The sequence below is a fragment of the Vidua chalybeata genome, chromosome 26, assembly GCF_026979565.1.
Source record: "Vidua chalybeata isolate OUT-0048 chromosome 26, bVidCha1 merged haplotype, whole genome shotgun sequence".
Classification (NCBI taxonomy): domain Eukaryota; kingdom Metazoa; phylum Chordata; class Aves; order Passeriformes; family Viduidae; genus Vidua; species Vidua chalybeata.
Window position 1 is genome coordinate 1,600,976 of NC_071555.1, and position 27,622 is coordinate 1,628,597.

The following is a 27,622-nucleotide window of genomic DNA, read 5'->3' on the forward strand; positions in this document are numbered from 1 at the left end:
TTTTGAAGTAGGAGGATGGGCTGTGAAAAATAGGCTTCAATTCCCCTCATAGGGTGAAAAAAACCCTCTAAAATCTGAGGAATTAAAAGAAGTTAAGTGAGCTCTGTGCCTGTGTCCTGCACTTTGATCAGCTGGGTCTGGAAGGCTGATGGATTGACTGATGATTGAAGGAGGCACATCTGGGCTTGAGTGAGGGTCTCACAGGCATTCCTGGGGCTGAGGGTGCCCTGGGCTCATTGCCCCTTCCTCGAGAGCCTTCCCTGGGGGAAGACACAGGGCTCAGGTTTCCCTGGAGCTGGTCTGCACCCAGGGCAGAGCTCCCAGGCCCTGCTCCTGTGCCTCTCCTGCTGTGGTTTTCCAGCTCCAGCTGTGGCAGCTTCCCAACACATCCCTCACCAGAGGAGTCTGAGCAGCACCTCCTGGTAAGGTCTGCAGGCAGCACTTGTGGAATGCCACTAATTACCGTGTTAATTGGCTTCCTTTTGGTTCCCAGCGTATTTTCTAAGCAAAAAGCTGGAGGAAGCAGGTGCTATTTACTTTTCCATAACAAATGTTGTTCATGTGAGGACCAGAGATCCAGGAATTGTGGGGCCTTTTTTTCCTTTTTATTTGTTCCCTGAAAACTGCAGTAAAACTTTCAACCCCTTGGAAAAAGCTCTTAATTGAGCTGGGCTGTTCAAAGGATGTTTTCTGCTATTTGGAAGATTTAATACGTAAAAACATTCCTGGCTTTGTATGTTCATCCTACCTTAAAGGTATTTTCTTTTTTCCCAAGAATCCAGGGTCACATTTAGCCCTTGCTGCTGTTTTATGTTCTAAGGAAAAACACAAAATTAGTATTGAAGGATGCAAATTTGGCTCTTTGAGGAGGGACAGAGAGGAAGAGGCTGAGCATGGAGGCACTGGCAGGCAGGTGAGGAAGTGTTCACTGAAGAGAATTAGGGAATTGTCATTTTCTTACAACAAAACTGTGGAAGAATGCAAAGTATGGGTGTGGTGTTACTATTTGCATTGAAACAATGTAATTTGTCCTTGATTTTTTTTTTTTTTTTTTTTTTTTTTTTTTTTGCTTTTCTTGATTTTTTTTTTAATTTCAGAAATTGTACAGTCCTAGGGGGAAAAAAGTCTTTTCTGTTAATATATTTGCAATTCATGAAAGGATGTGGAAAATCCAAATAAATTACTTTTAAAAGCAGGCTTAGCCCCAGGTGCTTTGGGTCAGGGGTGGGATTTGTCCTTCAGAAGTTCAGTAGAGGTTGGGAAAGGTTTAAGGGCACCTTGGGGTGCACAGGGCTCTTTTCTGTCCTGTGCTGCCTCCATGTGTCACCCGTAAATCTACCACAGCCGTCCAAGAGGGCTGCAAGGTCCTGGCTGGAATTTTGGGTGAGGTGGGAGGTGTGGCATGGGTGTGACACTGGGTGTAAGGACCTGGAGCTGCTGCAGCGAGTCCAGAGGAGGCCACGGGGCTGCTCCAGGGCTGCAGCCAGGCTGGGAGAGCTGGGGGTGCTCCCCTGGAGGGGAGGAGGCTCCAGGGAGAGCTCAGAGCCCCTGCCAGGGCCTGAAGGGGCTCCAGGAGAGCTGGAGAGGGACTGGGGACAAGGGATGGACACAGGACACAGGGAATGTGTCCTGCCATGTGTCCATCTACTGCCCAAGGGCAGGGATGAACGGGATATTGGGGAGAAATCCTTCCTGGTGAGGCCCTGGCACAGGCTGCCCAGAGAAGTTGTTGCTGCTCATCCTCACTTTCCATCCTGAAGCAACAGGAGATTCAAGAAGCTCTTGGGTATGGAGCAGGTTAGTTTTATTTTCTTTTTGTTTTCTCTGCCTTCCATAGCAGGTCCCCACCCTGTGGCTGCAGCTGTTGTTGCTCAGCAGAGAAATTAATTATCACAGTCTCTTACAGTTCCAGACCTGGAGGAAAAGCTTCCCAGGATGGCTGTGCAGAAATTCCTCCTGCTGCATGTAGGCATCTTGGATTGAACCTTTTATTTTTGCCCAACCTAATCCAGTAATTTTTGAGAGCTGAGTTTGGCTGTACAAGCAACACTGAGAGGAACCCGTTCCCAGCTGCTCCCCCCTGCTTTCTCCCATTTCTCCTGTTGCTCCTGGCCATTTGTTCCTGTCTGGGGTCGCTGAGTGCCTGCCCTGCAGCGAGAGCTGAGCTGTTCTGTGCCCCACTGCAGCCTCCCCGTGTGGGCTGGGGCTGGGTGATGCAGCTGGGCTCTGCCTAGTGCTGGACCCGGGCTTTGCTCAGGCAGGCTGAGCTTTAGGTGCCTCCAGAGAAAGGCAAAGCAGTGCTGAACTTGGATTTGTCCATGGTTCCAGGGCTGAGCCACAGCCGTGTGGGGAGCACCAGGAGCTGTTTAGGAGCACCTACATCTTACTGAGGTTTGTTCCTGTTCTCTTGTTCTTGACTGTGTTGCTGCAACATCTTATTTTCTGTCCCTCTGTCCAAGTCTGTGACTTTTGAGTGAGAGCTGATCCACGAGCACAAACTGCTTTTTATTTCTAATGGAGCAGAACTGGGTTTTTCTAAGGCAGGGATCCCAGTGCTTTTAAACTTTGTCACCTCAGAAGAAGGTCATAGTCTGGATTTTCCATGATAACCAGAAAAAACAACCTGGTTGTTTCATGTTCCCTGGGGCAGGAGAGCAAGGACAGTGACTGCAGCTGCTCTGTGTGGGATCAGGATGGCCACCTCTCAAAGTGTGTTCGGAGCATCCCAAAATTCCTTCCAGTCCTGAAAGGGGCTTAGAAAAAAAAAGGGAGAGTAACCTTTTACACAGGTAGATAGAACAAGAGGGGGAATCACTTTTAACCTGGGAGAGAATTAGATTAGATGTTAGGAGGAAGTTCTTTACTCAGAGTTTGGCAAGGCCCTGGCACAGGTGCCCGGAGCAGCTGTGGCTGCCCCTGGATCCCAAGGCCAGTGGGACACTGGGGCTTGGCACAGCCTGGGACAGTGGAAGGTGTCCCTGCCATGGCAGGGGTGGCACTGGCTGGGCTCTGAGGTCCCTTCCCACCCAGACCATTCCAGGATTCCATGATTCTCTCTCCCCAGCTCTGCTGTCCCAAAGGGAAACAGTGACTCTCATTGCCCTGGACCTCCTGTGAGAAGTGAAGGAGCTCACCTGCTTTTTGGCCTGTGGGACATGGAGTTGCGTCTTTTATTGGAATTAAACCTGTCCCGTGACTGGGATAACAACTAAAAGACAAATTGAAAAAGCAGGAGCGGCAGCAGCTGGAGAGAGCTGCATGGCTGTGCCCAGAGCCGGGGTCAGGAGAAGCCACTGGAAGAGTTTTCTGTGTCCAGGAGGAGATGACGGGGCGGTGACCCTGAGGCCAGCGGCGTGTGGCTCCCAAGGGACCGGGGCGAGTCCCGTGCCTTGGGCTCCCTGGGGGCCACGGGCCAGCAGAGCCCCAGCCCCGCTGGGACAGGGCCCCGCGGCAGCGACGGCACACGGGCCCAGGGCCACGCAGGGGACACGGGCCTGCTGCCATCCGTGGGCCGGGGCCCGGTGTCCCCGGCGGGACCGCAGCCCCCGTCACCCGCGCCGGGGCTCGGTGTCCCCGCGGCGCCTTCCGCTCCCCCGGCAGCTCTCTCCCCGCCGCGGGACCCGCGCCCCGCACGGGGCACGAGTGGCCTGCGGCCCCGCGGGACGCCCCACGAGTCCCCCGGCTCCCGCCCCGGTGCCACCTGCGGGACACACGGCGCCCCGCGTCCCCCCGCTCCGCGCCCCCCGCCCCGCACCCGGGGCCGCCCCCGCCGACCCCCGCCCGCCGCTCCCGCGGCCCGGCCGGACCCGCGGCCGCCTCGGGGGGCGGGGGCGCGCCCGGGACCCCCCGTTCGGGGCCGGTACCGGGGGCGGGGGGGGGGTCCCGGGGCGGGGGGGGGGGGGGCGGGGGGGGGGGGGGGGGGGCGCGCGGGGCAGGGGCCGAGCGGCGGCACCGCATCAATCACCGCCCGCCCCGCCCCCCCCGCGCTGATTGACGCGGCCGCAGCCAATGGGGCGCGCCCATGCCCCGCGCGCAGCCAATGGGCGCGGGGGAGGGCGGAAGGTCCCCGCTTGAAGGCGGCGGAGCGGCGCAGGTAGGAGCGGGCGGGGGGCGCGGAGCGGGCGGGGGGCGCCGCGCACGGCCCGGGGGTCGCGGCCCCCCCCCCGCCCCCGCGGGCAGCGCCGGCCCCGGCCTCGCCGTCCCGCAACTTGGCTGCGGGGGGCCGGGCCGCGGCGGGGCTGGGGGCGGGCGGCTGCTCCCGGCCGGGAGTTGGGGGTCGCGGGCAGGGTCGCGGCGGGCCCGGGGCGCCGGGAGAGCTCCGCCTCACCGCGCTGCCCCGCGGGGTTGTGGTGGGGGGGGGGCCGGGCCCGGCCGGCTCCGTGTGGAGCGGGGTCCCCCCCCCCGCCCGCCCCACGCCTCCATTTTAGCCCGGGGAAGCGAGGCCGGGCCCGGGGGGCTTCGAGAAGGATCGGGGGTGCGGGCAGCCCCCCGCGCCCCGGGCCGCGCTGCGAGCGCTGCCGGGCCCGGCCCCGCCGGCCGGCCCGCGGCGGGATGGAGGTAACGGTGGGAGGGGGCGGCGGGGCCCCCTTGTGACAGCGCTTTCTGTCCCCAGCTCCCGGACTTTCCCACCTCCTCGAGTAAATAAATAAGAAACTTACATCCCGCCGGCGTCGGCTGGAAGGATCCGGAGGCCGTCCCCGGGCTGCCCACCTGGAGCGCAGGTGTGAGGATGGGCCTGGCCAAGATGCCCAGCAAGGTACGTCCCGTCTGCCCCGCTGAGCGGGCTGCTCGGGGCTCTCCGGTGCCCGGCGCCGGCCCGCTCGGGTGTGCTCAGGTGCCTTGGCAGGTGCTGCGTCGGTTCCTGGCCGTGCAGGATGACGCTGGAGCCCTGCACGTAGTTTCTTGGCTGATGCAGAACTTTAAAATGGAGGTTTGGTGTTATGGCTGGGAGCGTGGATTCATCCTGTGTGTGCGTACAGGGTGTTTCTCTCTCCAAAGCCATTCCAATGCCTGTAGTGAAGAGATGTGGAGGCTCCTCTTGGGAGCACGTGTATGTATTTACAGGTGTTACCTGTCCTTGTGTGCAGCAGCATCAAGACATCAAGGCATGACTTGCCCAGAAAAAGAAAGATCTTCTCCTGCTTTTTTTTTTTTCCCTCTCTTTATTGTGTTCATCCTTAAACCCCAGGTTTACACCATAAGGTCTTTTTAACTTGCTGATTTGATGTGGTTTATATATGTATTTATAGTATCAAAAGACTTTTGTGTACACCTGTCAGAGGGGCTTTGTCCTGTGAAAACCAAAGGTCTAAAGCTGGAGTTTCCTGCTCACAGTTCTGTTCCCTGTGTGTGAGGCAGCCGTGGTGCTCCTGGGTCCGGAGTAGAGCCTGGCAGGGCTTTGCTGATGCTTATTCAGAAAAGTGATCTCTTGCCTTGCTGATATTATTACACATTAAAAATGTGTCCTAAACACTCAGGAACAGGAATCGAGTTCTGTGCAGATGAATAAAACCTGAAGAGAAGTGCTAAAGGGAAGGATATTTCCCTCTTTTCATAAATCTACAAGCCAAAGCAGCCTGACTTTAGGCCAATTATTGAGGCTGAATTTAGACAAATTCTCTTGTAATGGGAAAACCAAAAATCTTATCTCAATCCGTTCACACTGACCTTACCCAAATCTGCTGTGGTATCTGATCTCCAGTCGGCCAACGCAGCAGCAAAGCTCTTGCTCTTTGTACACAGAATAACAGTGAGTTGTTTTGTGGGCTTTAAAAGTGGAATTAAATCTCCCTGTTGTGGGTTTTGGAGGTTACCACGAAATACCTTGGAAATCTGTGTTGCTCCAGCTCCTGCTGACACTGGTGGGAATTAGGAGACAACTTCTCTGCAGCCTTGTCTTCATTTCCAAAGTGGCACATGCTGACGTGCTGGGGTTTGATGTGTGGCTGCGTGGAGCCTCACCCACGTGGGCACTGGGGTGTTGTCAGCCCTGTGAGCGTCCCATTTGTCCCCATCCTAAACGCCAACTCCTCGGTCTCATGCTGCAGTCTGGAAAACCGTGGAGGAGAAAAGCCCAGTGAGATTTCAGAGAGCTGCAGGCCCTGTGGGATGGGGCGAAGGTGCTGGTTTGGGGTGGTGGCTGGGAGGCTGCGGGAGGGCCCGGCTGGGCTTCCCTGCTGGAGCAGGGCAGGGAAGGGCCCCGGGGAGGGTGCCCTGGATCCTTTGTGCCTCCTGTGAGCTGGCAGGAGCTGGGGGAAGGAGCAGTGCCTGCGTGTGCTGCTGGGGCACTCGGGGTGTCCAGCCATCGGGGTGCCCGGCCGCTGCACCCTCGGCAGCTCTGCTGAGGGGCGTTTGCTTCTGGAGGGGAGGATCTTGCTGGACCTTGATTTTTGGAGTGTGTTGAGCGTGTCACAAGTTGAATTGCTTTACAGCTCTTTGCTAGGACCTGTCTGAGGGCTGTTCTCACCGGTACCCCCCCACTTGTGCTCAAGCTCCTGGCACCTGGTGTTGTCGCAGTTTGCAGTGTTTTATTGTCGCAGTTTGCAGTGTTTTATTGTCACAGTTTGCAGCGTTTTATTTGTCACAAAAGAGACCAGCTCAGTTCCAGCCCTTGGGTTCTGTGAAGCTCATTACCCGCAGCTCCTCAGAGGGGCAGGAGGTTTGTGGGAGCAGAGGAGCAGGAAGCCCTGCCTGCTCCTTCCCAGGGGAATGTGCTGCTCTGGCTGTGCCGTGCTCACAGAACGGGGACTCGCTGCCTTCTCCTTCCCGTTGCCATTCCCCTGTGGTTGCCTGGGCTCTGATTCTCCCACGCTGGACTTGTCATAGGAAGTATTGTTATTAAGAGCAGGTAGAGTCTCATCGCTGTGTTTTTTAGTGGCCATCCACCTTTCCCACATTCAGGATGTTTCCCAAACTGAAATAGCATGGTTTTAGGCTCAAAAGTCATAAATAATAACACTGAAGAGTTATTTTATATACAGATATGCATATACTTATTGTATAGAGACTATTAAATGTCTGAGGCAGGTCCAATCAGAGCAAGTAATGAGGATTAATAGGTGGAAAGATGAGGTAACAATTAGGTGTGAGTAGCTGGGTACACAGCCCTCACCAGATATTGTGGTTTGAGTGTTCTGGATGCTTGGCAGAAGAGGACAATTCAAAGGATGATGCTGTAAAAATGGGGCTTCACTGGGGAGAGCTGCTCTTGTTCATGGGGGGCATCTCCACATCAGGAACATCCTGTGTGAGGGACAGGTAGGTGGCTGGTCCAGGAGTGGCCAGGTGACCAGTTGTGGCAGAGTTTTGAGTGGGAAACTGAGACTGGCAGGGCCATAGAAGGTACGTGTCAGAGGCCAAGGCTGTGTAATTTTACACTGCACAGCAATTTTTGCCACTCGTCTCCAGGTCAGGCTGGACGATGGAAGCTGCAGCTGTGTCTGTGCTGCAGGAAGATCCAGACCTGTGCTGGAATCTGGGCTCTTGGTCTGTGCCTCAGCACAAAGTCCTGCACTGCACAGTGAACAAAAGATCAGAAGCTTTACTGCACAGGAATTTCTTTTAACTTCCTCAACAACAGATTGTCCTCACTCTTCTGTTCCAGTATAAAACCACATTTGTTGCTGCTACTGCTTTTTAGCTGAGCTCTGATTCAAGGTAGATTAAAAAGCCAATAACACCAGAGGTTTGCGTGCCATCGTAGGGTCCTGTGTCCCTAAAGTTCTCTCCAAGTGAGACGAGGAGATCAGGACAGAGTGTGCAGCTGCTGAGTTCCTCGTGCAATTGTCTTTCAGAAAAGGTATTTTTGTTACCCTTAAGAATAGATAGTGTTCACTGTGTGACCCCGTTGGGTGCTGGACGTGGGGCTGCTGATAACACACTGCCCTGCTGTCCTCCTTGGCACTGTTTCATCACTGACTTAAACCCGTGTTCGAGGTCTCTACACCCATTTTCTTAAGGTACTGCATGAGAGTGCTGAGCCCGGGGCTGTGTGGGGAATGAGGAATGGCCATCACTGAGGGGACAGCAGGGGACAGCCCAGGAGTGGAGCTGGTTGTCAGCAGCTCCCTGCTAGGGCATAAAAACCTGCATTAGTCTCGCTGCTGTCCTTAGCTGAATATTTTTCTTGGAAAAACGCTTAGGTATAAGCTGCGTTTTGAGCATTTGTGTGGTCAGCAGAGACCTCTGGGGTGGCTCTGGCTGCAAGCCTAGGTTGGTCACACACGCCCTTAGAAAAATGATAAAATGTGAATTTCCTGGCCCAGAAAACCCAGCTGTAATGACCAGTGCCGTGGTGTGGTTTGTTGAGCAATATACTGGATTTTAAAGAGTAACAGTAGTGTCTTGACTCTGTATCTCCAAATGTTTTTTAGAGGAGGGGAGCATTGCTCAGGCACGTGGTGGGATTCCTGTGCAGGGCCAGGAGTGGACCCTGATCCCTCCCAGCTCAGGGTATTTCTGCTTTTGTGGTACTGAACTGCCGTGCGTGGTGCTGGCACTTGAATCACGAGGAGGAAATAAACTTGCGTGTGCTGCATAATCCAGGCCAGGATTGCCCATGCTGGAAAGAGGATTCCTCCTTACCTAGTTCTGCAGTCGAGCAGGACAGGTTTTGTTTTTCGCTCGGCGCAGCTCCCCGGGGCAGGTTCTCTCGGTGAGCACAGCTGGCACTGCTGTAGCTCTTTCCCTTTGCAGGCAAACCATGGTATAAAGCACTTTTTTCTTGGCAGAGCTGCGTTCCTGCTGTGGAGGCAGCAGAGCAGGGAAGAGCCTTTGCCTGGCTGGAATTTCCAGCGGGTTTGTGGCACCCCGGGAGTGCCGGGGTCTGTGCTGGGCACAGTCAGCGTCACCCGCCTGCAGGCGGCCAGACTGAAGGTCAGAGAGGTGAAATGGTTTCTGCGGTCCCAAACGAATGCTTTCTTGCTCTTAGTGTGTCCTATGTGACGGAGCTGGCGAGGAGGGGCAGGAGCCGGGGGGAGCAGCAGGCACCCTGCGTGTCCCCAAAGCCAGCCTGGCGCTGCGGGAGCGGGGCCAGCCCGAGCCCGGCTGGGGCGTTCGCGCACATTTCCTGCCAATGAAGCTGGGGACCGTGGCAGGAGCAGTGCGGGCCGGGCCAGCGGCGAGCTCCCGGGGCTGCGGGTGGCCACGGGAGAGGGTGACGTGCACTATGGCGGGGAAACGCTTAAACGGCGAAAGTTTTTTTGTTTTTTTTTTTTTTAATTTCATTTTTAACGGGAGCGAGCTTGCGGTGGCAGAGCGGGCAGTGCCGCGCATTTTGGGCAGGAAACGGTTAAAGCGGCGGCGTTCCTGCGGCGCCGTGTCCCGCGTGTCCCCGGCCGCGGGGGGGGGGGGGGGCGGGCGGACTACAACTCCCGGCGTGCCCCGCGCGCCGCCGCGGGCTCCCCCTGGCGGTGTCCGGCAGCGGCGGGGCCGCGGCGGGCGGACAAAAGGCGGCGGGTCCGCCCCTCCCTCCCCTTCCCCGCCCTCCCTCCCCGCCGGCGGCGGCGGTGCCGGTGCCCGCCCCTCCCTCCCTCCCCTTCCCCTCCCCTCCCGCACTGCAGCTCCTCCGCGCGGCCGCGGCGGGCGCTCGGCGGGGCCCCCCGGCTGCGGGCGGGCGCGGGTTGCGCTGCGCGGCGCGGCCGCCGGGGGCGCTGCGGCGGCGCCCCCCCGCCCCCCCCCCCCCCCCGCCTCCTCGCCGTCCTCCTCCTCCTTCCCCCCGGTGCATTCTCCGGCTGACGGGAGGGGGAGGGCAGGGAAGGAGCCCGGCCGCCATTTTCGAGCCGCGCCGCCGCCGCGCTCGCCCGGAGCAGGGGGGGACCGGGCGCGCCGACGAGAAGCGCCGCAGCGCCCGCTCCGCCCCAGCGCTCCGACCCGGGGGCGGGGGGGCCCCGCTCCCCCCCTCCCCCCCCACCCCCAGCACTGCGGCCGCCGAGGGAGACGGGCGAGCCCATCCCCCGTTCCGCCGGGGCGGGCGGGGGGGGCGCCGGGGGTGGCGGCGGCGCCGCGGCTGCCGCCCCTCGTCCCGGGGGGGCCCGCTTGGTTTGTTTGCGAACTGCGCCCGTTTCGCCGCGGCCGAGCCCGCCCGGACCGCGCTCGCCGCTCGTCACGTGGTAGGTGCCGCTCGCCCCGCGCCCGCCGCCCCGCGCCCGCCGCGCCTCCCCCGCCGCCCCTTTGTTAGAGCCGCCGCGCCCCGCCGGGCCCCGCCGCCGCCGCGCCCCAACTTCTGCGAGCCCCCCCCCCCCCTCCTTTCCCCTGCCCTTCCCCTCCCCGGTGCGGCGGAAAGTGCGGGGGTCGCGGCAGGAGAGCCGCCCCGCACCCCCCCCCCCCCGCCCGCCCGCCGCCCCCGGTGCTGCGTCTCCCCGGGGCGGGGGGGGGGGCGCCGCGGGCGGGGGGCGGCGGCGCCGCTCTACATTGAAATCCCGGCCCCGGGGTCCCGCAGGGTCGGGCCGGGGCCTCTCACGTGGCCGCTGCCCCCGGGGAGGGGAAGGGACGGACGGGGGGGGGGGGGGGGGGGGGCACCGTTCCCTAACCTGGTGGGAAAGGGGGGCTGGGGTGGGGGGGTGGGTGGAGGGGGGGCACACGCGAAGTTTTAAAAGTAAACAGAAAAAAAAAAAATTAAATTGCATAACCTCAAAGCTTGCAAAACGCGTGGAGGGAGCAGGTCCCGCGGCCCCAAATCCGCCTGGAAAATAGGAGCGGAGCGGTGCCGGTAATCCCGGTGGGCTGTCACCGGCGGGAGCCGTGTCACCGGGCGCTCTCCCTGCTCCCGGGGTGCACAATAGCGTCATTTTCCAGGTGGCTTCGAGCTCCAAAACCATTTCCCTGTATTTACTTTCCAGCCGCATATTTTATATTTTATTTATTTCGAACCGGCCCTGCCGATCCAGGATTATTTTCCCCAAAAGAAGCTGGAAGGGTCCGGCTACCCTGAAATGCTTTCCGTGATCCCTACGTGTGTTTACTTCCATCACGGGATTAGCATCTTCCAGTGCTTGGTTACAGAGAAATTTCCATCATTTGGGGTATAAATGGGGGTTATGTAGGAGGAAAAATAAAGCAGCTAAATATATTGGGAACTAAACTTATTTGCTCCCCAAAAATCAGACCCACCTTCCAAACCGAGGTGTCATCTCTCCTCTCCTTGAATTTGTGTCCAGGTGGAGCAGAAAGCAGGCGCTCCATAGATTATATTCCCTGTTATGTAAAATGCACTTGAATGACAAACTGTAGTTTTCCATGAAACCGGTCAGGATATGGGAGGAACTGCAGGTTTTTTATTTGTTTTGACTGACCATTATATTTTGAACTGGTTTGGGCCACGGCCGTGTTGGTGGTTACATCATGCCGTGTGTTGTGTACAGGGTGCTTTGTGCCTGTGAAAATAAGGTGAGGAAGAAGCCCGATTCTCGGGTGGGAAGTCGGGGCAGGACTCGCTGGGGGGATAAAACATTCTGGGGCTGGGTGAGGTGCGAGTGTGGCCGTGTGAGCCTCTGAACCTCCGCCGGGGCTGGCAGTCTAGGGATCCGTCTGCGTTACAGGCGTTTTCTCTTTAAAACCATATTTGTCCTTTTTATAGCCTTTGTTTTCATGGAGGAACCTCTGATGCTCTTCCCTGCTTTAGCGTATCCTCTTGGATTTCCATTCTGGCACGGGAACAGCGACGCTCGTCAAGCTGATTATATATCTTTTTTCTTTAATTGAGAAGTCAGCAGCGTTTTAAATCGGCGGAGGGGGCGGTGGAGCAGAGCGGGGAGAGCCCCGGGCCGGGGCCGGCTGGAGCCCGGTTCCCCTGCCCGGTTCCCCGCTCGGTTCCCCGCCCGCCCCCGCGCACCAGGGACGGGCGGCTCGGCTTTGGCGCGGCGGGGATGGGGACGGTGGTTTTTTTTTTTTGTTTTTTTTTTTTTTTCCCTGTAGCCGCACTGCCAAGGTAGCACAGCTGTGTGGGGCTTAATGGATTGATATGCTGCAGGAGCAGTTAATTGTGGAACTTGGTTGTGGTACTGTTATAGCTGATTTGTAATGATTTAGCAATGAGGAATGACTTGTGTTCCCTCGTCAGAGGTGATAAAGCAGCAGATGACCAGGCAGATGTGGCTGTGGCTTTCTCTTATGCCTTTTTTCCCCTCTTTTGCCTTTTATTTTTTTTTTTTTTAAATGCTGTATTTCAGTCCCATTTGCTCTTGGAGATCATCCGGTAACCGGAGAGCTGGTGAGAGTGTGACATCATGCAAGGCAGGGGTGAAAACTGAGCGGTTCTGTGACCAAAGTCACTTCCTTTTACCCTGTTTATAACTCGTGTTTTGGTGAAGGCCACTGCCATTATCTAATGAACGCCTAGAACAAAGACTGTCTCTGGAGTTCCAGCACTCCACCCTTCCCTGCTCGGGCTCCACTTGCTGCCTGTCCTCAGGAACCTCAAAAGGCTTTTCCAGGGAGGATGAGACTTAATGGACAGCGAGGTAAAGATAAGGCCTGAGGATTCCTAGGCCCAGCCCAAGGGAAAGGGTAAAGCTTGGGGAATGGGAGAAAGGGCAAGCAGCACATATTTTTATTTCTGGGCCTTCCCCCCATCCCCTTCCCTACAATTTTCCTCTACTGGAAAATTGTCTTTTTCTGGGACCATTTTTTGAGAGTAGGTCAGTGGTATCTCAGCCTGAACCCAAACAGCACCTGATTTTCCATTTTTATGTTTGTTTTTTTTTTTTTTTTAACTGGACTGTGAGAGAAACAGGTGGGTCAACTTAGGTCTAAATGGGAATTTAATTCCTGGAAGGGTCTCAGGTGGATCGCATAGTGATGAGACCAAATAATGAGTAAGTTCTGCATGCCTGCCTCTCTTCCCAATGTTTATCCTTCCATTAAAAAGAGCTCTGATCACCGGGCAGTTGCAGTGGCAGGTGATCTGAGAAGCAGCGTTTCCGTTGCTGCATTTTATAAATACCATGTCCCTGCTCATGACTTCCAGGAATACAATGTCTATGTGGAATGAAAAGCAGCAAAGACTCGGTTTGAAAATCCTTCCCTGTAAACAGGAGTTTGGCTGCATGTTTGAGGATGCAGTTTTCTGTGACAAATCGTTTAAATTGGAATAAAAGCTTTCTGTTCTTTGTCAGCTGGGCCAGGAGTTGTCATACCCAAATCAGCAAGAGTCTGGGTGATGCAGAACTTGAGTAAACATAATTCCATTAAACCCTGCACATGTCCTCGTCGGCCCGAGTTCAGAGCTGTGGTTTTGGAAGAGGAGAGTTTGGATAAGGGTCTTGTTCAGGTTTTTTAAAGAAAGTTAGAAAACCAGTCTGGATCTCTCCTGCCACGAGGTGCAGCCAGCAGGTGACTACCAGAGTTTGGAGAGTGAGACAAACGGAGAAATGGGAGATGTTAATAGCTGGGAAGACTTAAGTCTGGAGTTCTGACTGCAGTATCTGACTTTAGTGATGAAACTGAGCTGTTTATCTGATAAAATGAGGGAGAAAGGTAACAAAATCGAATCTCAAGAGGGGAAATGGGGGTAGTTGTCAGCCTGCACAGGCCTCATCCTCATCTGTGCCTGAGTTAATTAATCTCTTGCTGCAAACTTATTTTTTTTCAGATTTGATGGAAAGAAAAGTTTAATTGAAATATATATTTCTGTACTGGGAGCTGCTTCAGGCTTCAGAGGCCTTAGCAGAAGGTGGACCTTAAAGATTTCTAATTTTCAGCTCTCAGACGTTAGGAAACATCTCTCTGAAATCTTTATAACTTCCTGTCAAGGTCTGCAGCGACAGAGGGTGTGATGGGAAGGTTACTGCGAGGCTGCTTTGCACTAAATGAGGAAGAGCAAGCCCAGCTCAGGCTGTAATTACGGCCTGTGAAAAAGAACCTGTGATGTGTGAGTGAACATCACCTTTGATTAAACGAGTGTCTCTGCTCTGGAGCTGTTGTCACCGTGTTCCTGGTTGCTCGTGGTGGGCTGTGCTCTCTCCTCTCAGATCAGTCCGCTGAGCGCTCTGTCCTGAGGATCCAACCTCTGAACCAGTCAGAATAAAGTCCTTAAACTTGGCTGCCAGGCTCGGGTGATTTGGGACACTTAGCTCTGCTCCTCTCTGGGCTGCTATTTCCTCCTGAGGACATGGCCAGTTATCCCAAGGCACTCCAAAGGACTTTTCGTAGTGACAGCCACTGCCTTGTTCTGAAATACTAAGTATAAAATACGAAATATTAAGGTGGTGCCATTTTATGGCGCAGGGGGGGTGTTAAGAGTTTTGGAAACAGTTATGTGCTTTTGAGCAAAGGTGGGTATGACTGTACCTAGTGAATGAAAATGTATCTATAAAATTAAAAGGCAATTCTGTTTTTTGTTTAACTTGCTCCCTGAGTCCTGAGTTCAGTTTTTCATCTTTCCTGGGCAACTTGCCCAGATTATGCGAAAGAAAAACAAAATCTTTCTGATACTGGATGGGGGAGACCCGGATTTCACAATTAAAGCTTTCTAAAATTTTATTTTATTTTTTATTTTTTGTCTCTGACCGGCTGCTGCTTTCTGCAGATATGCCATTATTATTTTTGAACCATATTTCTTGTGATTTGACTCTAAACTGCAACTTTGTTCTGAGGAGTAGGTTAAGAGCAATGGGGTTTTTTTTATCTCCAGCCACTTAATTTTCCAGGTGAAGGCATTCTTGCTTTTAATTATTCACTTTTCCAGATTTTTTTGGCAGTGATGACAGTTAATCTTGCTTTGTGGCTTCTGTTTTTCTTTCTGACATCATATTGATGAAACCTCCTTTACCTCAGATGATGCAATTGGTTTGGTTTATTTATATCCAATGAGAGTTTACAGGCGTAAGAGAGAATTATTCTTGCAGAAGGAGATCTCAGAGTTGACCAGACCCTTCCACTCATGTGGACAAGGAAGTGGAAACAGCAGCTTTTAGTTTAATCTTGAGGGCTTCTCTTTGGAAACAAACAAAAGTGGAGCTCAGTAATATTTCTGGTATGTTCTTACTATTAAAATTCTTATTTTCTCCTGGGAGATTAGGTGCAAGTCTGTAGTGTTAATAGCTGTGGAATGTACTCATGTGTGTATTGTAAAAACCTGTGGTTCTTGTGTATGTTCTTAACGGTTTTTTAATTAATATAAAAAGGAAAAGAGCCTGTTCCCCAAATGTGGGTCATTGCAAGCACACAGTCTGCACGTGATAACTGGCTTATCAATAAGGTGATCGTCCTGTACTTGCCTGTCACGTTTCCTTAATTAAAGCTTTGAGAGTTGCTTCTCATGTAAATCCCTTTCTAAATTGGTAAACACCTGTCTTACAACTACAGAATGTTGAGAGGTGATAACAAAAGGCACGTAGAGAATCTGTTACGTGCAATTGTAACTTTGGTAGATGGACATTGTGGATGTGGAAAATATTTGTAGGGCTCAGGGATTTGCTGTGTGTTGTTGCCTGCTGAGATTAGCACAGATGATGTGTTTTACTTGCAAAATGAAGTGTAGAGGGATTTTATTTTACCAAGTTTGGGGTTTTTTTTGTGTGCTTTGTTTTGGTTTTTTGACTGAAACATATTTGTAACCACACGGACTCGAGAGCTGGCTGCACTGTTGATTTGTAGCGGGGGAGGAGAGGGGAAGTGGGAATTGGTAAAATACTCACTTCCTTCAGGGTAACTTTGCTTCTATTGCTTCTAACAGCACCTTTGTGTGCGTCAGGAAATTGGTTTTGGGGAGGACAGAGCTTGGGGTGAAGGGGTTTCAGGGTGCAGTAGTGCAGGAATTTGGGATCATGTCAGGGAGGTGAACCATAATCCAGGAACATAAATGTGTGAGGTGGATGTGTGTGGCCGGGCAGTGCAGGGAGGGATGGAGGGCACAGGGGATGGATCCAGGTGGGTGCCACGGTGGGATTGATGTCTGGTGGGAGAGCACGGACAGCCCTTCCAGGGGCAAACTGGAGTGAGTTTAGACAGGGCCTCCTGTGTCCAGTGCTCGGAGCTCCCCGTGATTCTCATGACCCACACTGGAAGCACAGCGCCTGCTTCTCCCCAAGAAATTCCTTCCACAAAGAATTCAGAGCGCCAAAACTTCCTGTGTTTGTTTTGGGCTTATTTTCTGGGGTACTGCACAAAATCATGTGCTTGGAAACCCAGTTCTCCTTTCAATGTCCGATTGTAAAATTGGGTTTTAGAAGCAGAGGGTGTTGAATAAGTCAGCAGGCCGGGGGATTGTTTTCAGGGGTGTCATGACCCGGTGCTGCTCCGGGGTGTAGTGTGACTGGGTGTGTTCCTCCTGCCCCTCCGACTTCCCATTGCTGCCTCAGTCGTGTCCCACTGCTCCCTCTGCTCAGTGTTCCAGGAGTTGGGGTGTTGGGTGAAGCCCCCTGAGGAGCCCTGGTGGCTCTGCTGCCTCGGTGGCCTCCCGTGCACTCCTGGGGACCGAGGGAAGGTGGGCGAGTTACGGTTACCCTGGTTTTACCTGCTTGCTGCAGCCTTTCATCTTGGCTCTGTTAATTACTGCTAAGTGCTCTGGCAGTGCTCTACTTCTGAAGGGAAAACGAAGAAGAACGTTCATTCAGAATTAGCTTAAGTCATGCTGTAAACACCACGTTGGCCTTGCAGAGGCAGCTCCTCTTGGGCCTTCCCAAGCCAAGTCCAACACTGGGGTTGCACCAGGGCTGCTGAAGGCTGGGCTGGGGTTGAGCTGTGGTGGTGGAGCTGGAGCAGTGTCCAGTCACTCTGGCAGTTCTCTACCAGCAGGGCTTGTGCCAGAGCAGCATGTGTGTCACCTTGAGTGCTGGGAATTAAAGACCCTTGGCAGGGAAACAGTGAAAAAGGGGACCTGTGGGTGCTCACATGGGTCTGCTAATGCTGGTGGCTGACAGCAGTTTCAGTGGAACTTGCCAGCACAGTTTGGGTCCCGGGAGCAGGCAATAGATTGGGGATAATTCTTGCAGTTATTGTGAGACTTAGCAGAATGCTCTGAAAGTTCCTCAGACTGTGTGAATGACCTTCCCTTCCCGTTCTGTGACCTTTCCATTTCTTTATTCTCCTTCCTCAGAGATGCCTTAACACCTTCTCCCCTCCAATTCCCTGTTAGGAAGAAATTCCTGATAAGTGTAATACAGCTTTAATAACAGCCCACACTTATAAACAGAGGGGAGGGAACATGCTTACAAATGTTCCTTAATGTCTTTTCCAGGGGTTGCTCATAAAAGTTGAACTTTAATTCAGTATTATAGAAGCCAGTAGTGTCCAGCACACAGAGAGTTTATAAGGACTTAAATAAAATACAAAAAATAGGCCCAATAATTTTTGGAGGTCATCTTTAAGCTACTAGAACAAAGCCTTATTCTTAGGGGAGGCTTTCCCAGCTTCCAAAGTATTCTAAATGCTGTCCACTGGACGAAAAGTGGAGCCAAGGAGGTTTGTAGTAGCTTTGCAGGAGGATTTGCTGTTTTCAAGTGGGTTTGCTAACCCGGAGGAAAAAGCAGTGTCAAAGTTTTGCTTCCGTTTCCCACTTCTGTTAATTTAAGTTGATGACCTACAAATTAACTCACTTCAGCCTGCATCTCCTGCAAAGTCCTGACTGGCTGCAGTGCAGTGCAGCTCTGTTCATGAGGAATCATTTAGCACCAAGGGGAGGAGTTTCTGCCCTTTTTGCAGTTGGGTGTTTCCAAAGCCACCCTCCGTGTCTCGTGGTAACTGTGGTGGAGAGCCCTGAGCCAGAGTTCCCTCTGGAAGGGAAACCCACATGTTTCTGCAGAACTGGGAACCTTTTAGGGGCAGTCATTCCCAGGGTGTGTGTCTCTAGTGAAGGTGTTGGAAGGAGGCTGGAGTGGAGGAAGTCTTTATTCTGACAGTCTTCCTCCCTCCTCTCCCAAGGGTGTCTTAGTTACAAGTGGAAAGTTCCCTGCAAATTCCTTTTTTTTCTTTCTTCCCTGAATAGGCATGTTCAGTTTTTATTTATGGACCCAAATGGTGACTAAAAGCCATTTTCAGTGAGTGTGGCCTAAACTTTTAGACATGCAGATCCTTTTTTAGTAAGGATAAAGTGTAGTCAGTTACAGAATACCATAAGTTCTGCGAGTCGGGGACTTGGGAAGCCTGAACCCACCTCCAGCATCTTGATATTTCTGCTGCAGCAGCTTTTTTTTAAGTCGGTTCCTCTGGGAGTGTATTCTTCCTTCCTTGTCTCCTCCTTGGAGAGGAGACAAAACTGGATTTTATGGAGAATGAGTTAGAAGGACTGTCAGCAGGGTGCTGTCGCTGGCCGGGGACAGCCCTCGGGACCAGCCCAGGCTGGAGGATGGACAGATGGAGAGCAGCCTGGGGAGAGGGACTGGTGGGACATGACAAATCCCAGAACCCCTACACTGGTCCCCCAGGGTGGGCAGCAGGGGAGTGGTGGTGGAACAGGAGAGCTTTAGGGTGCCTTCCAGCCCAAATAATTTTGGGATTCTAGGACTGTGGAGGGTTTGTGTTTTGGACTTGGTGAGGGGCTGGAGAGTTGACCAATGTATGTACTCATTGGAAACCACACAGAGCAAATAATTTTGAGCCTTCCCTCTGTGGGAATGTGGGTTTGTTTCTCTAACTCATCTCTGACTTTTCACAAAAATTCAGGTTCTAGTACTTTGATTTTCAGCCTTGATGTCTTTCTGGTCCCTGTTACAGAGAAGCACCTGAATCTGATGTTGGGAGCAACTGGATGAGCCCAGAAACAAAACTGGCTGCGAAATTTTCCTTGTTAAACATATTAAAACTTCAGATAGTCCTTGCTTTTCCTGTAAAGTGGTGCATTAATTTGGTCATTGGGGTGTGTTAATGAACAGCTACAACATGCTTATGCAAATTTATGTCAAATTAGAGGATTGGCTTATCAGGCAAGAGATCAAGGCAACTTTTTTTTATTATTAAGTTGATGTGAAATATCTGATGAAGATGCTAAATAACTTCAGCAGTAAAAGGAAAATCAAGTAACTGTTTCACTGGCAATACAGCCAGTCCTGTGGGTTATTTGAATGCACTTTAAAAAGGCATTTAAAAACACTGACACTTTTAGTGGTAAGGAAAGTGTGTGAATGGCCAGAGACTTGAAGGTGGATGGCAAGAGGCTGCAATGTGGAGAAACTAAGAGTTTTTAGTTATTTCTTTTAATTTGTTTGCACTAGTTGAATTAAACCCAGGCTTACTCTGACAGCCAGTGTAGAACTCCTCTGTGCATGTGTGGGTTAATCTTTATCCGTGCTCTTGAAAGAGAAATGGGAATTGCTAACACTGGAAATCACCTGGCTCATTCGGAAGTGTACTTCTGGGAAAGCAGGTTTCATATACACCAGAGTGTGACTTTCTTGAAATCCAGGTTTCAGGGAAGCGGTGGGGTTTCTTCAGCCACTGGGAGTTTAAGCATATGGAGATTTGTTCCCCTCAAGCCCTGTCTGTGTTACATGTTATAGTCAAATCTGTCATTTTTAAGACCCCTGAGCTGGCAGTAGAAGCACTGAAAACTGTTTCATAGGTGTAGCTCAGGGATTTTAATGATGAAGTTGGTGAGCTGCTGGCATTGAAGAATAGGAGCATCCAGCGCTGGAGCTTTCATGGAGGCCTGGAAGGGTTCTGGTATGCTCACGGATAAACTGAAAGATGGAAGTAGCAGTTACAGGCAGGCACTAACTGTGGGAGATCCTGGGGTTCTGGAGGGTTGTGGGTTCTGTTTCTGTTCCCTGGCTCTGCCGAGCGTGGCTGGGGCTCCCGGGGGGAGGAGGCCGCGCTCGGCGTGGCGAAGCGCGAGCGTCACATCCGCATCTCGCCGCCGCTGTGCGAAGCGTTTGATTTATTTCCTCCAAGTGCAGCGCCTGACTGTGTCTTTTGCCTTCCCTGTGCAGGCTGCCCTCGGGAGCGGCAGTGGGAGGCAGTGGAGCTGGCCTCGGCAGCGGGAGAGGCTGGACTTCCCGTGTCTCTGTGCTGAATGGCTGCGATGGCGCCCGCTCTCACTGACGCAGCAGCCGAAGCTCACCACATCCGATTCAAGCTGGCTCCCCCGTCCTCCACCTTGTCGCCTGGCAGTGCCGAGAGCAACGGCAACGCCAACAACATCCTCCTGGCTGCCAACGGCACCAAAAGGAAAGCCATTGCTCCGGAGGATCCCAGTCTAGATTTCCGAAACAACCCCACGAAGGAAGAGCTGGGCAAGCTGCAGCCGCTAGTGGCCTCTTATCTCTGCTCGGATGTAACATCTGTCTCTTCAAAAGAGCCTCTGAAGCTGCAAGGAGTCTTCAACAAGCAGACAGTCCTTAAATCTCACTCTCTCTTATCTCAGTCCTTTTTGAAAACAAGTGATCTGTTGGGGAGGCAACCAGTGTTGGAATTCACTTTGGAGAATCTAAAAACAATGAGTACTAATAGCCAGCCACCTCTCCCACAAGCGCCTGTGAATGGCTTGGCCAAGAAATTGGCCAAAAGTACCAATTCAGACCATGAAAACTCTAGTTCTCTGAATGGTGGGAAGTGTGCTTCTCCTTCTGCTGCCCTCCAGACTGTTGACTATAATACAGGAGGTTCTGAACTGGGGGACTTGAAGACCGGGTTGACCAATTGCACTCTTCCACATAGAAGCCTTGATGCAGAGCACGCAACTCCCTTTAGCAATAATAGCACTGCAAATAAATCCTCCCTTAACTCCGCAGAGCAGCAGTGGGTGCTCGAGGGCGGCAGTGGGGACACGCGCGTGCCCGGTGTCGCGAGCCGCTCCGACCTGGGGAGCAGTAAGCTGGAGGAGCAGAAACCTTCTGTGCTGGCTGGTCACCACAGCGCTCTGGACTCCGAGATGAGGACGAGGGCCCTGCTGCGGCGCCAGGCAGACATTGAGAGCCGAGCCCGGCGGCTGCAGAAGCGCTTGCAGGTGGTGCAGGCGAAGCAGGTGGAGAGACACATCCAGCAGCAGTTGGGCGGCTTCTTGGAGAAAACGCTGAGCAAGCTTCCAGCCTTGGACCCCCTGAGGCATCGGAGCCAGCTGATGTTGACCAGAAAAGCAGAAGCAGCCTTGAGGAAAGCTGCGAGCGAGACAGTTACTTCAGAAGGCCTGAGCAACTTCCTGAAGAGTGATTCAATATCGGAGGAACTGGAGAGATTCACGGCCAGTGGCATGGCCAACCTGAGATCCAGCGAGCAGGCCTTTGACTCGGATGTCACTGACAGCAGCTCGGGGGGAGAGTCGGACGTTGAAGAGGAGGAACTGACCAAAGCAGACCCAGAACAACCCCACGTACCACTGTAAGTAGCACTCGTTTCCTTTTGGTGGTGGGGGGCAAGGTGGAAGGTGGCAGATAGAAATACGGTTTTTGTAGGAGCACTAAATTTTGGATGGTCTTAGGTCAAAGAATTGTTAAAACCATCGTGGTGTGGTTTGCAGCATGTACAGCGCTGAAGATAAAATTCCTCATGCTTACTGGAAATAGTCTTTGGTGCTTTTGGAGCAGCAAGTCGTGGAAATAATGGCTGGCTGGAGTAGTGTGAGCTGCAGATACAAACCTGGAATGCCATTAGCAGTTCTCTCCAAGATGCTTTGGTCCTGTCTCCTGAAAGGAAATGCTGGTTTTTGGTTTTTTTTTTTCAATGGGAATATTTATTGTAAACCTGTTGTGTAAAGTAAGGCCAGTCTGAATCTGTGTAGCTGACAGCATATTTATGATTGGGGAATTATTTTATTTGTTAAATGGACTGCCTGGAAAAAAGTATTCAGAAAGGATTTGGTTCAAGTGCCAGCGGAAGTGTGAAACGAGTGTGTTTTCTTCTTGAATCTGGGAAATTACTGCTGGGAATTTTCTTCTTGTCTGTGAGTTGCATTAAATGATGACAACAGCTTCATAATTATGTTGTTAACTGGATGCTGTTTGCATAAGTATTAGGTGTCAGTTTGTGTGTGGAGGAGGAAAATGCTTCTCAAGGCAAAAGGTCTTGAGACAGGTCAGGGAAGAAGGGAAATTTTTGTTCCAAACGCAGAATTTTCCCTGGGAGTGCATACCACAGTATTTTGCAAAAATCTCTTAAAAGGCCATATTCTGTCTCTAGTCTGTGTGAAATCTTGCTTGCATCAGTAGATGGTCTCTTCCCCTCTGATGGATGTATTGAACCTCAGTCTGTGAAGTATCACCACGGTCAACAAAAGGTCCCTGCAGGAGCACAGGGGTCCTGGCTGGAATGCCAATGGTTTTCCCATCCAGGCTGGAAATAGTCACCAGGACTTCTGCATTCCTGCACTGTCCTGGGACTCTTCAGATCTCTCTGCAGAAATCAGTGATTGGATTTGGGTACCTGCTGTCCCGACTGTGTTAGTGACTGGTTGAGGGCTGTGTGACACAGAATTTACTGAGCTGGGTGGATGTGAACAGTGGGCACTTGGTAACTTCAGCATCCTCCAAGAACATGCTCATGTGGGTGAGTGCTGATAACCAGATGTTACAGCTTTTGAATACCAGATTCCAGCTAAATGTCACATTATGTTTTGGGATGGTGGCGCAGGATGAATTTCTGCATGTGAAGTCATAAATGTGGCTTGAGATTGGGTTTCTTCCAGTGCAAAGCTGGTAGCTAGCTGATCATGTGATCTCTCCTGGGTAGACATAAAGGGGTTCTTGTGCTGTTAGAAACAAGAGTTTAGTAACTTTATTCCTGTTTTATAAAACATCCACAAACTTACTGCTGGGATTAGTAGTAGAATTGTGTTTCTAAGTCTTGTAGTAGTTATCGGAGGAGATATTTGATTAAAAATCTATCCAAAATAATACTAAATTTCCCATATTGTGGGTTTCATGGCTTTATGTGTTGTCTAGCAAAGTGAAATTTCTTTGCCACTCCTCTTAATCCCAAGAGGAAGTGCAGCATTCAGAGACACGGTGTGTGAAATTCTTTGCTGACTTCTCCGCCCTTTGCGTTAGTCATGCCTTCACGTTCTGAGTATACTCCTAAAAAGCCAAAGATTCGAAAGCTAATAAAAAGGCTGATCCCTCTATTGTCTCTGGGTTCAGAAGCTGGTGTGTATGCACACTGGCATCTAGGCCAGGCCCACCAAACCCCGTGTAAAGTTGGTGCCTGCGGGTATTCAGTAATGAGCAGTCCCGGCACTGACCGTCCTGTTGGATGGGTGCTGTGGCATCTGCCCCGAGCTCTGGCACTGCCTGCGTGTTGGTGCTTGTTAGTGGAGCTCCTCGAGTCAACCGTAAGAGCTTCTGAGCACATCTAAATCTCATTCTTTTCCAGCAGTGCTAGCAGGCAGGAAGGGAAGAGCTGAGTTTTCCACTGGGAAGCTGCCTTGGGCCAGCCGATGGTACGGAGTCATTGCTGTACGTTAGTGTGAGTGCAGAGGCTGCTCAAGGAGGGCTGGATTTTTCATCTTTCTGAATTTACTTCTTTAGAAGGAAGACAGAAACCCTGATTATTTTAATTTTGTTAATGGGACAGAATATCTTAAGTGTGTAATGGAGACATTCCAAACCCACGTGGATGTGTTCCTGTAACCTGCTTTAGGGGACCCTGCCTTGGGTGATCTCCAGAGGTCCCTTCCAACCCCAGCAATTCTGTGATTCTGTACACTTCTCATTGCTCAGTCACCATCCCTTGGTTCTGCATTGCTTATGGATGCCCCTGCCTTCCCCCCAAAAAAATCTACTGTTTGCTTCTAGACCTTTAGTGAGAGTTGTGCCACCAGCAGTGTCTCAGAGCCTGCTGGCTGTGAGTGGCCATGTCACCAACCACCTCGGAGATTCAAGCAGGAGCACCCAAAAGAGACAAAGACATGTTTACATCATGCTTAGATAAGAGCTGACCTTTGGGTTTTTCTGGTGTGGTGGCATTCCAGAATCAGTATCTGGTCAAGGACAGACTTTGAAGCATTTGTACTATTCTGACCTGCCTGATCTCTGCTAAGGAGCACCATCTCCCTGAGAAATTCTTCATTCCAGTAGTGTTTGGGATGTATCAGAGCTTGGTAGGTCCTTTTAAAGCACTCCCAGACCTGCTGCCCAGCAAGGTGCTGTCATTCAGGTGCATAACCAGGCCATCATGTAATGTATAAACAAAGCAGGGAGGGAGCTGTTACACCTTTGGGAAGGCCTGCCAGCCATGGGCTTGGTTTAAAGAGGTGCTCCTGGTTCTCAGGCTGCCAACGGGGAAGGCAGGTGTGTGCAGGCAGGGTTGGGCTGTGCTGAGTCCTTTGCTTTGTGTGCATCAAGGACCACCGTGTTGGATTGGGTCTGCCGCCAGGTTAGCAATGCACAGGCCTGCTTCACAGCTGAGATTCTCTACAGGTGTGAGCTGTGCAGGGGGAGGATCAGGAGAGAGCAGCTTTGCCTTTGCTAGGAGGTGAGGAAGGCAGGTGGGAGTCTCCCCTGTGGAGGATCTAAACTTCCTTGGCTGGGTGTGACTGGAGGCAGCAGCACCTGAGAAACCTGTGCGACTGTGGAAGGGCCCAGGTGCTCTTTGGGGGTGGGCATGTCCTGGCACAGGTGCCCAGAGCAGCTGTGCCTGCCCCTGGATCCCTGGCAGTGCCCAAGGCCAGGCTGGACAGGGCTTGGAGCACCTGGGACAGTGGAAGGTGTCCCTGCCATGGCAGGGGTGGCATTGGAGGGGCTTTAAAGTCCCTTCTAATCCAAACCATTCCATGGTTTTATGTTGCTGTCAGCATGCTGGGATCAGGAACTGCTTGTGAAATGTGGTTCAGAGAAGGGCATGGAATTCTTCCCAGTGCTGGAGGACTGCTGGCTGAAATCTGGTTTGTGTGGCTGAGTGATGGTTTAGAAAGTCACCAAAGTCCTGTTGTTTCTGTGTCCCTGTGCTAATATATACAAAAAGGAAATACTTCATGTGGCTTGTGCATCTTTATTGCAGTTTTACTGTAGCTTTATTTTACTGTAGCTCTTCCCAGAATGGTGGTTTCTTTGGTTGTGTTGGATTTGCCTGCAGACAAGTTTAAGCAGAATTTGTCAATTATTTTTGGCTGGTTGGTGACCTATGCTATGCAGTGATGTAGACATGAGCTGGTGAGTGGTAGGTGATTTAGTCTCTCTAATCCTCAACTTCAGTCTGTACCATGGAAAAATTTTCTGAAAAGGTAATGAAACCAAATATTTAACTGGGACTTATCTTTTAGCTCAGGTTTTCTTATCTGGAAAGTCACTGTTTGGTTGGCAGTTGCATCGAGCTGCTGAGAGGGAACTGAAGTTCCTAGTGACCAACTTCTCACACCACTGGCTTCCCACAGAACCTTTCCAAGGGTCAGACAGTCCCTGTAGTATCCAGTTGTGGTTGTTACAGTGCCTATGGCCACGATGCCTGAGCACACTTTAATTATTCCCATTTACTGAAGGGAAAGCCCAGCACCTTCTGCACTTCGGTGTTGCAGTGAATCATTTCACAGCCTGTGTGTTGTCTCCTCCCTGCACTGCACCACATTGTGCTGCTGGGATTTCAGAGTTGCTGGGCTTGGAGCAGTAATTAAGATTTCTCACAGCTGCTTTTCCCAGCACTGATTTCCAAGCCCTGTGCTGGAGATGAATGCATGGGGCACTTGGGTTGGAGGTTGCTTGAGGAGTGGCTGCAGTTGGTGCATCAGCTGACTGAGAAATGGGATTTAGAGATTCTGATTTTTTTTCCCTTGATTATGTTTTTCAAGCGAGAACATGATCATGAAGCCTGTATCTCGAGGCCCATTAAATAATATTTCTCAAATCCATGACTTCATGGAACTATGGTTCAGATGGCAGATCCCACATGTAATTCAGAAATCAAATCCCACACCATGGGGACTAAGGAAACTTTTCCTACTGCTCACAAACATGTTTCACTAAATTATTTGTGCAGAGCAATCCTAAAAGTTTGCCTCTTTATCACTTTTTCAGTCACCTGCTTGACAATTTGGGGGGTGTTTTTTGTTGAATTTTAGCTGTGCTTGTAGATACTGATGACAGCAAGGTGCTTAACTGTATTTTTTAGCTGTTTATGAGAACTTGCTTAGGTATTGTGTGAGTTGTTCGTCTCAGCATTGATGTGTTGGTCAGGAGAAAAGTCCTGCAAGCTCTTTCAGAAAGAGAGAGCAAATCCTGAAGTGTTCTTGCTTAGCATTTGAAAGCAGAACAATAGAGCAGCTGATCGTTCAAAAATGCTTAATCAGGTATCTGAAGTAAGTAGGACACTCCAAGTCCCTCTTGCTTTTAAGGAAAGAGGGCAAACGAGAATAGTCAGTTATTTCTCAAAGAGATGCTGGTCCTAGTACACTTTTTATAGATATTATGGGTGTCTAATAAGTTGTTTCTGACTTTTATTAGAAGCTTGGTCCTCGTGCAGACCTCACTGGAGAATGGCAGGGAGGTTTGGTGTAGGTCAGTGGCCATCCACAGCCCTCAGATAAGGCAGCGTGGTTGTCTTTCATCTGAGAGGAGTTTGGTGCTTTGCTTTAAATTTATCCATCTAGGCTGAAAGCCCCTTCCACCCCAGAGCAATCTGGGATTCTGTGAAGCAGCACTCAGAGTTGGGTCACACGTGCAAGGAATAGCATTTGGATCAGGGCTGTGTTGAGGAAAACATTTGAATTTGGGGTGTGGGGCGTTGAATGCAGACAAAGCATCTTTCTGCCAGATGCCTTTACTGCCCCTGCAGCGTTTTGGGTTGTCCTGTTCAGAGCCAGGTCTTCTCTCCCTGTCAGGCTGGGCTGGTGTGGTGTAGGGAAGATAATGCAGAGGACTGGGAATGATTTGGTGTCTGGTACTGCCAATAAGCTGCTCTTTGTCTCTGTAGCCCTTACTCAGTGGGGCAGCGAGTAAGAACAGGCTGTAGTTCAGATTTTCTAGGAGTTGTGGGTGACACTGTGAATAGGGTTGTATAAATATTTACTTTACTTTTCATTGGAAAAAGCCTGTCACAACATCTGAAGCAGCAGAAAAAAAATTTTTAGAAGTTTGTGGATGTGAACTGATGTTAAAAACCCAGTGTGGTGCTTATCTGCCTTGCTGCAGTCTCCTCTGAAATTGAAGTCAGTGTTTGAGCGAGGGAAAGGGGCCCTGTTTAGAGCTAATCTCCAATATTGAAGTCTAATATACCTCTGTGGGGGATGGGGAAAGACTTTTACACTGTGTTACACCAGCATCTGCAAGCTGACCCAGCTCAGAGCTGCATTTTTATTCATGCCGGTACCGACAGAAGGCAACAAATGACTGCATGGCTGAGATTACAGGTGGAGCAAGGGTGAGTGTGGAATTCCTTAAGGAAGAGATTGTAAAGGTACTCCCAGGTGCCTTCCTCAAAGGTCTGGGGTTTCATTCTGCACTGACGTGGGCTTCCCCCACCTTCTGTTCTCTCCTCCCTTCTGGTTCCACTCGCTCAGCAGTGCTAGACTTCCAGCTGGGGGAAAATGTTTTTCTTGCTAAACTGGCACTACCCCAAGAGATTTTTCCACGGAGTGTGTTTTGGGCACACCCTGGATATATGGGGCATTTTGCAAGTGTCTCGTTTCAAAGGCTTGGAGAGCTCAGTGTCTTTGCTGGGCTGTCCTCAGATAAAACTCTGTAGGTAGGAGAGAATTTAAAAAATTGACTTAGGTTTTATTTGCTGGATTTTGGAATGAAAGGAAGGACTTAAAAATATAAATAGGTGA

At 51.7% G+C, this 27,622-nt stretch overlaps 1 protein-coding gene across 5 annotated transcripts in view; it reads left to right on the forward strand.

The window, feature by feature from the left end:
• Positions 1 to 4,061: 4,061 nt before the first annotated feature.
• The window catches only part of KANSL1 (KAT8 regulatory NSL complex subunit 1), a 76,722-nt gene continuing 53,161 nt past the window's right edge, over positions 4,062 to 27,622 (forward strand). The window contains exons 1-3 of one of the 5 annotated variants that reach the window (XM_053965013.1): positions 4,062 to 4,093; positions 4,613 to 4,756; positions 19,863 to 21,249. In XM_053965013.1, coding sequence (XP_053820988.1) covers positions 19,946 to 21,249 — 1,304 coding nt within the window. In that variant the 5' untranslated portion in view covers positions 4,062 to 4,093; positions 4,613 to 4,756; positions 19,863 to 19,945. Of the gene's footprint in view, positions 4,094 to 4,473; positions 4,757 to 10,001; positions 10,110 to 19,862; positions 21,250 to 27,622 lie in introns of those variants that run through there. The other 4 variants (XM_053965017.1, XM_053965015.1, XM_053965016.1 and 1 more) reach the window with 4 other exon arrangements.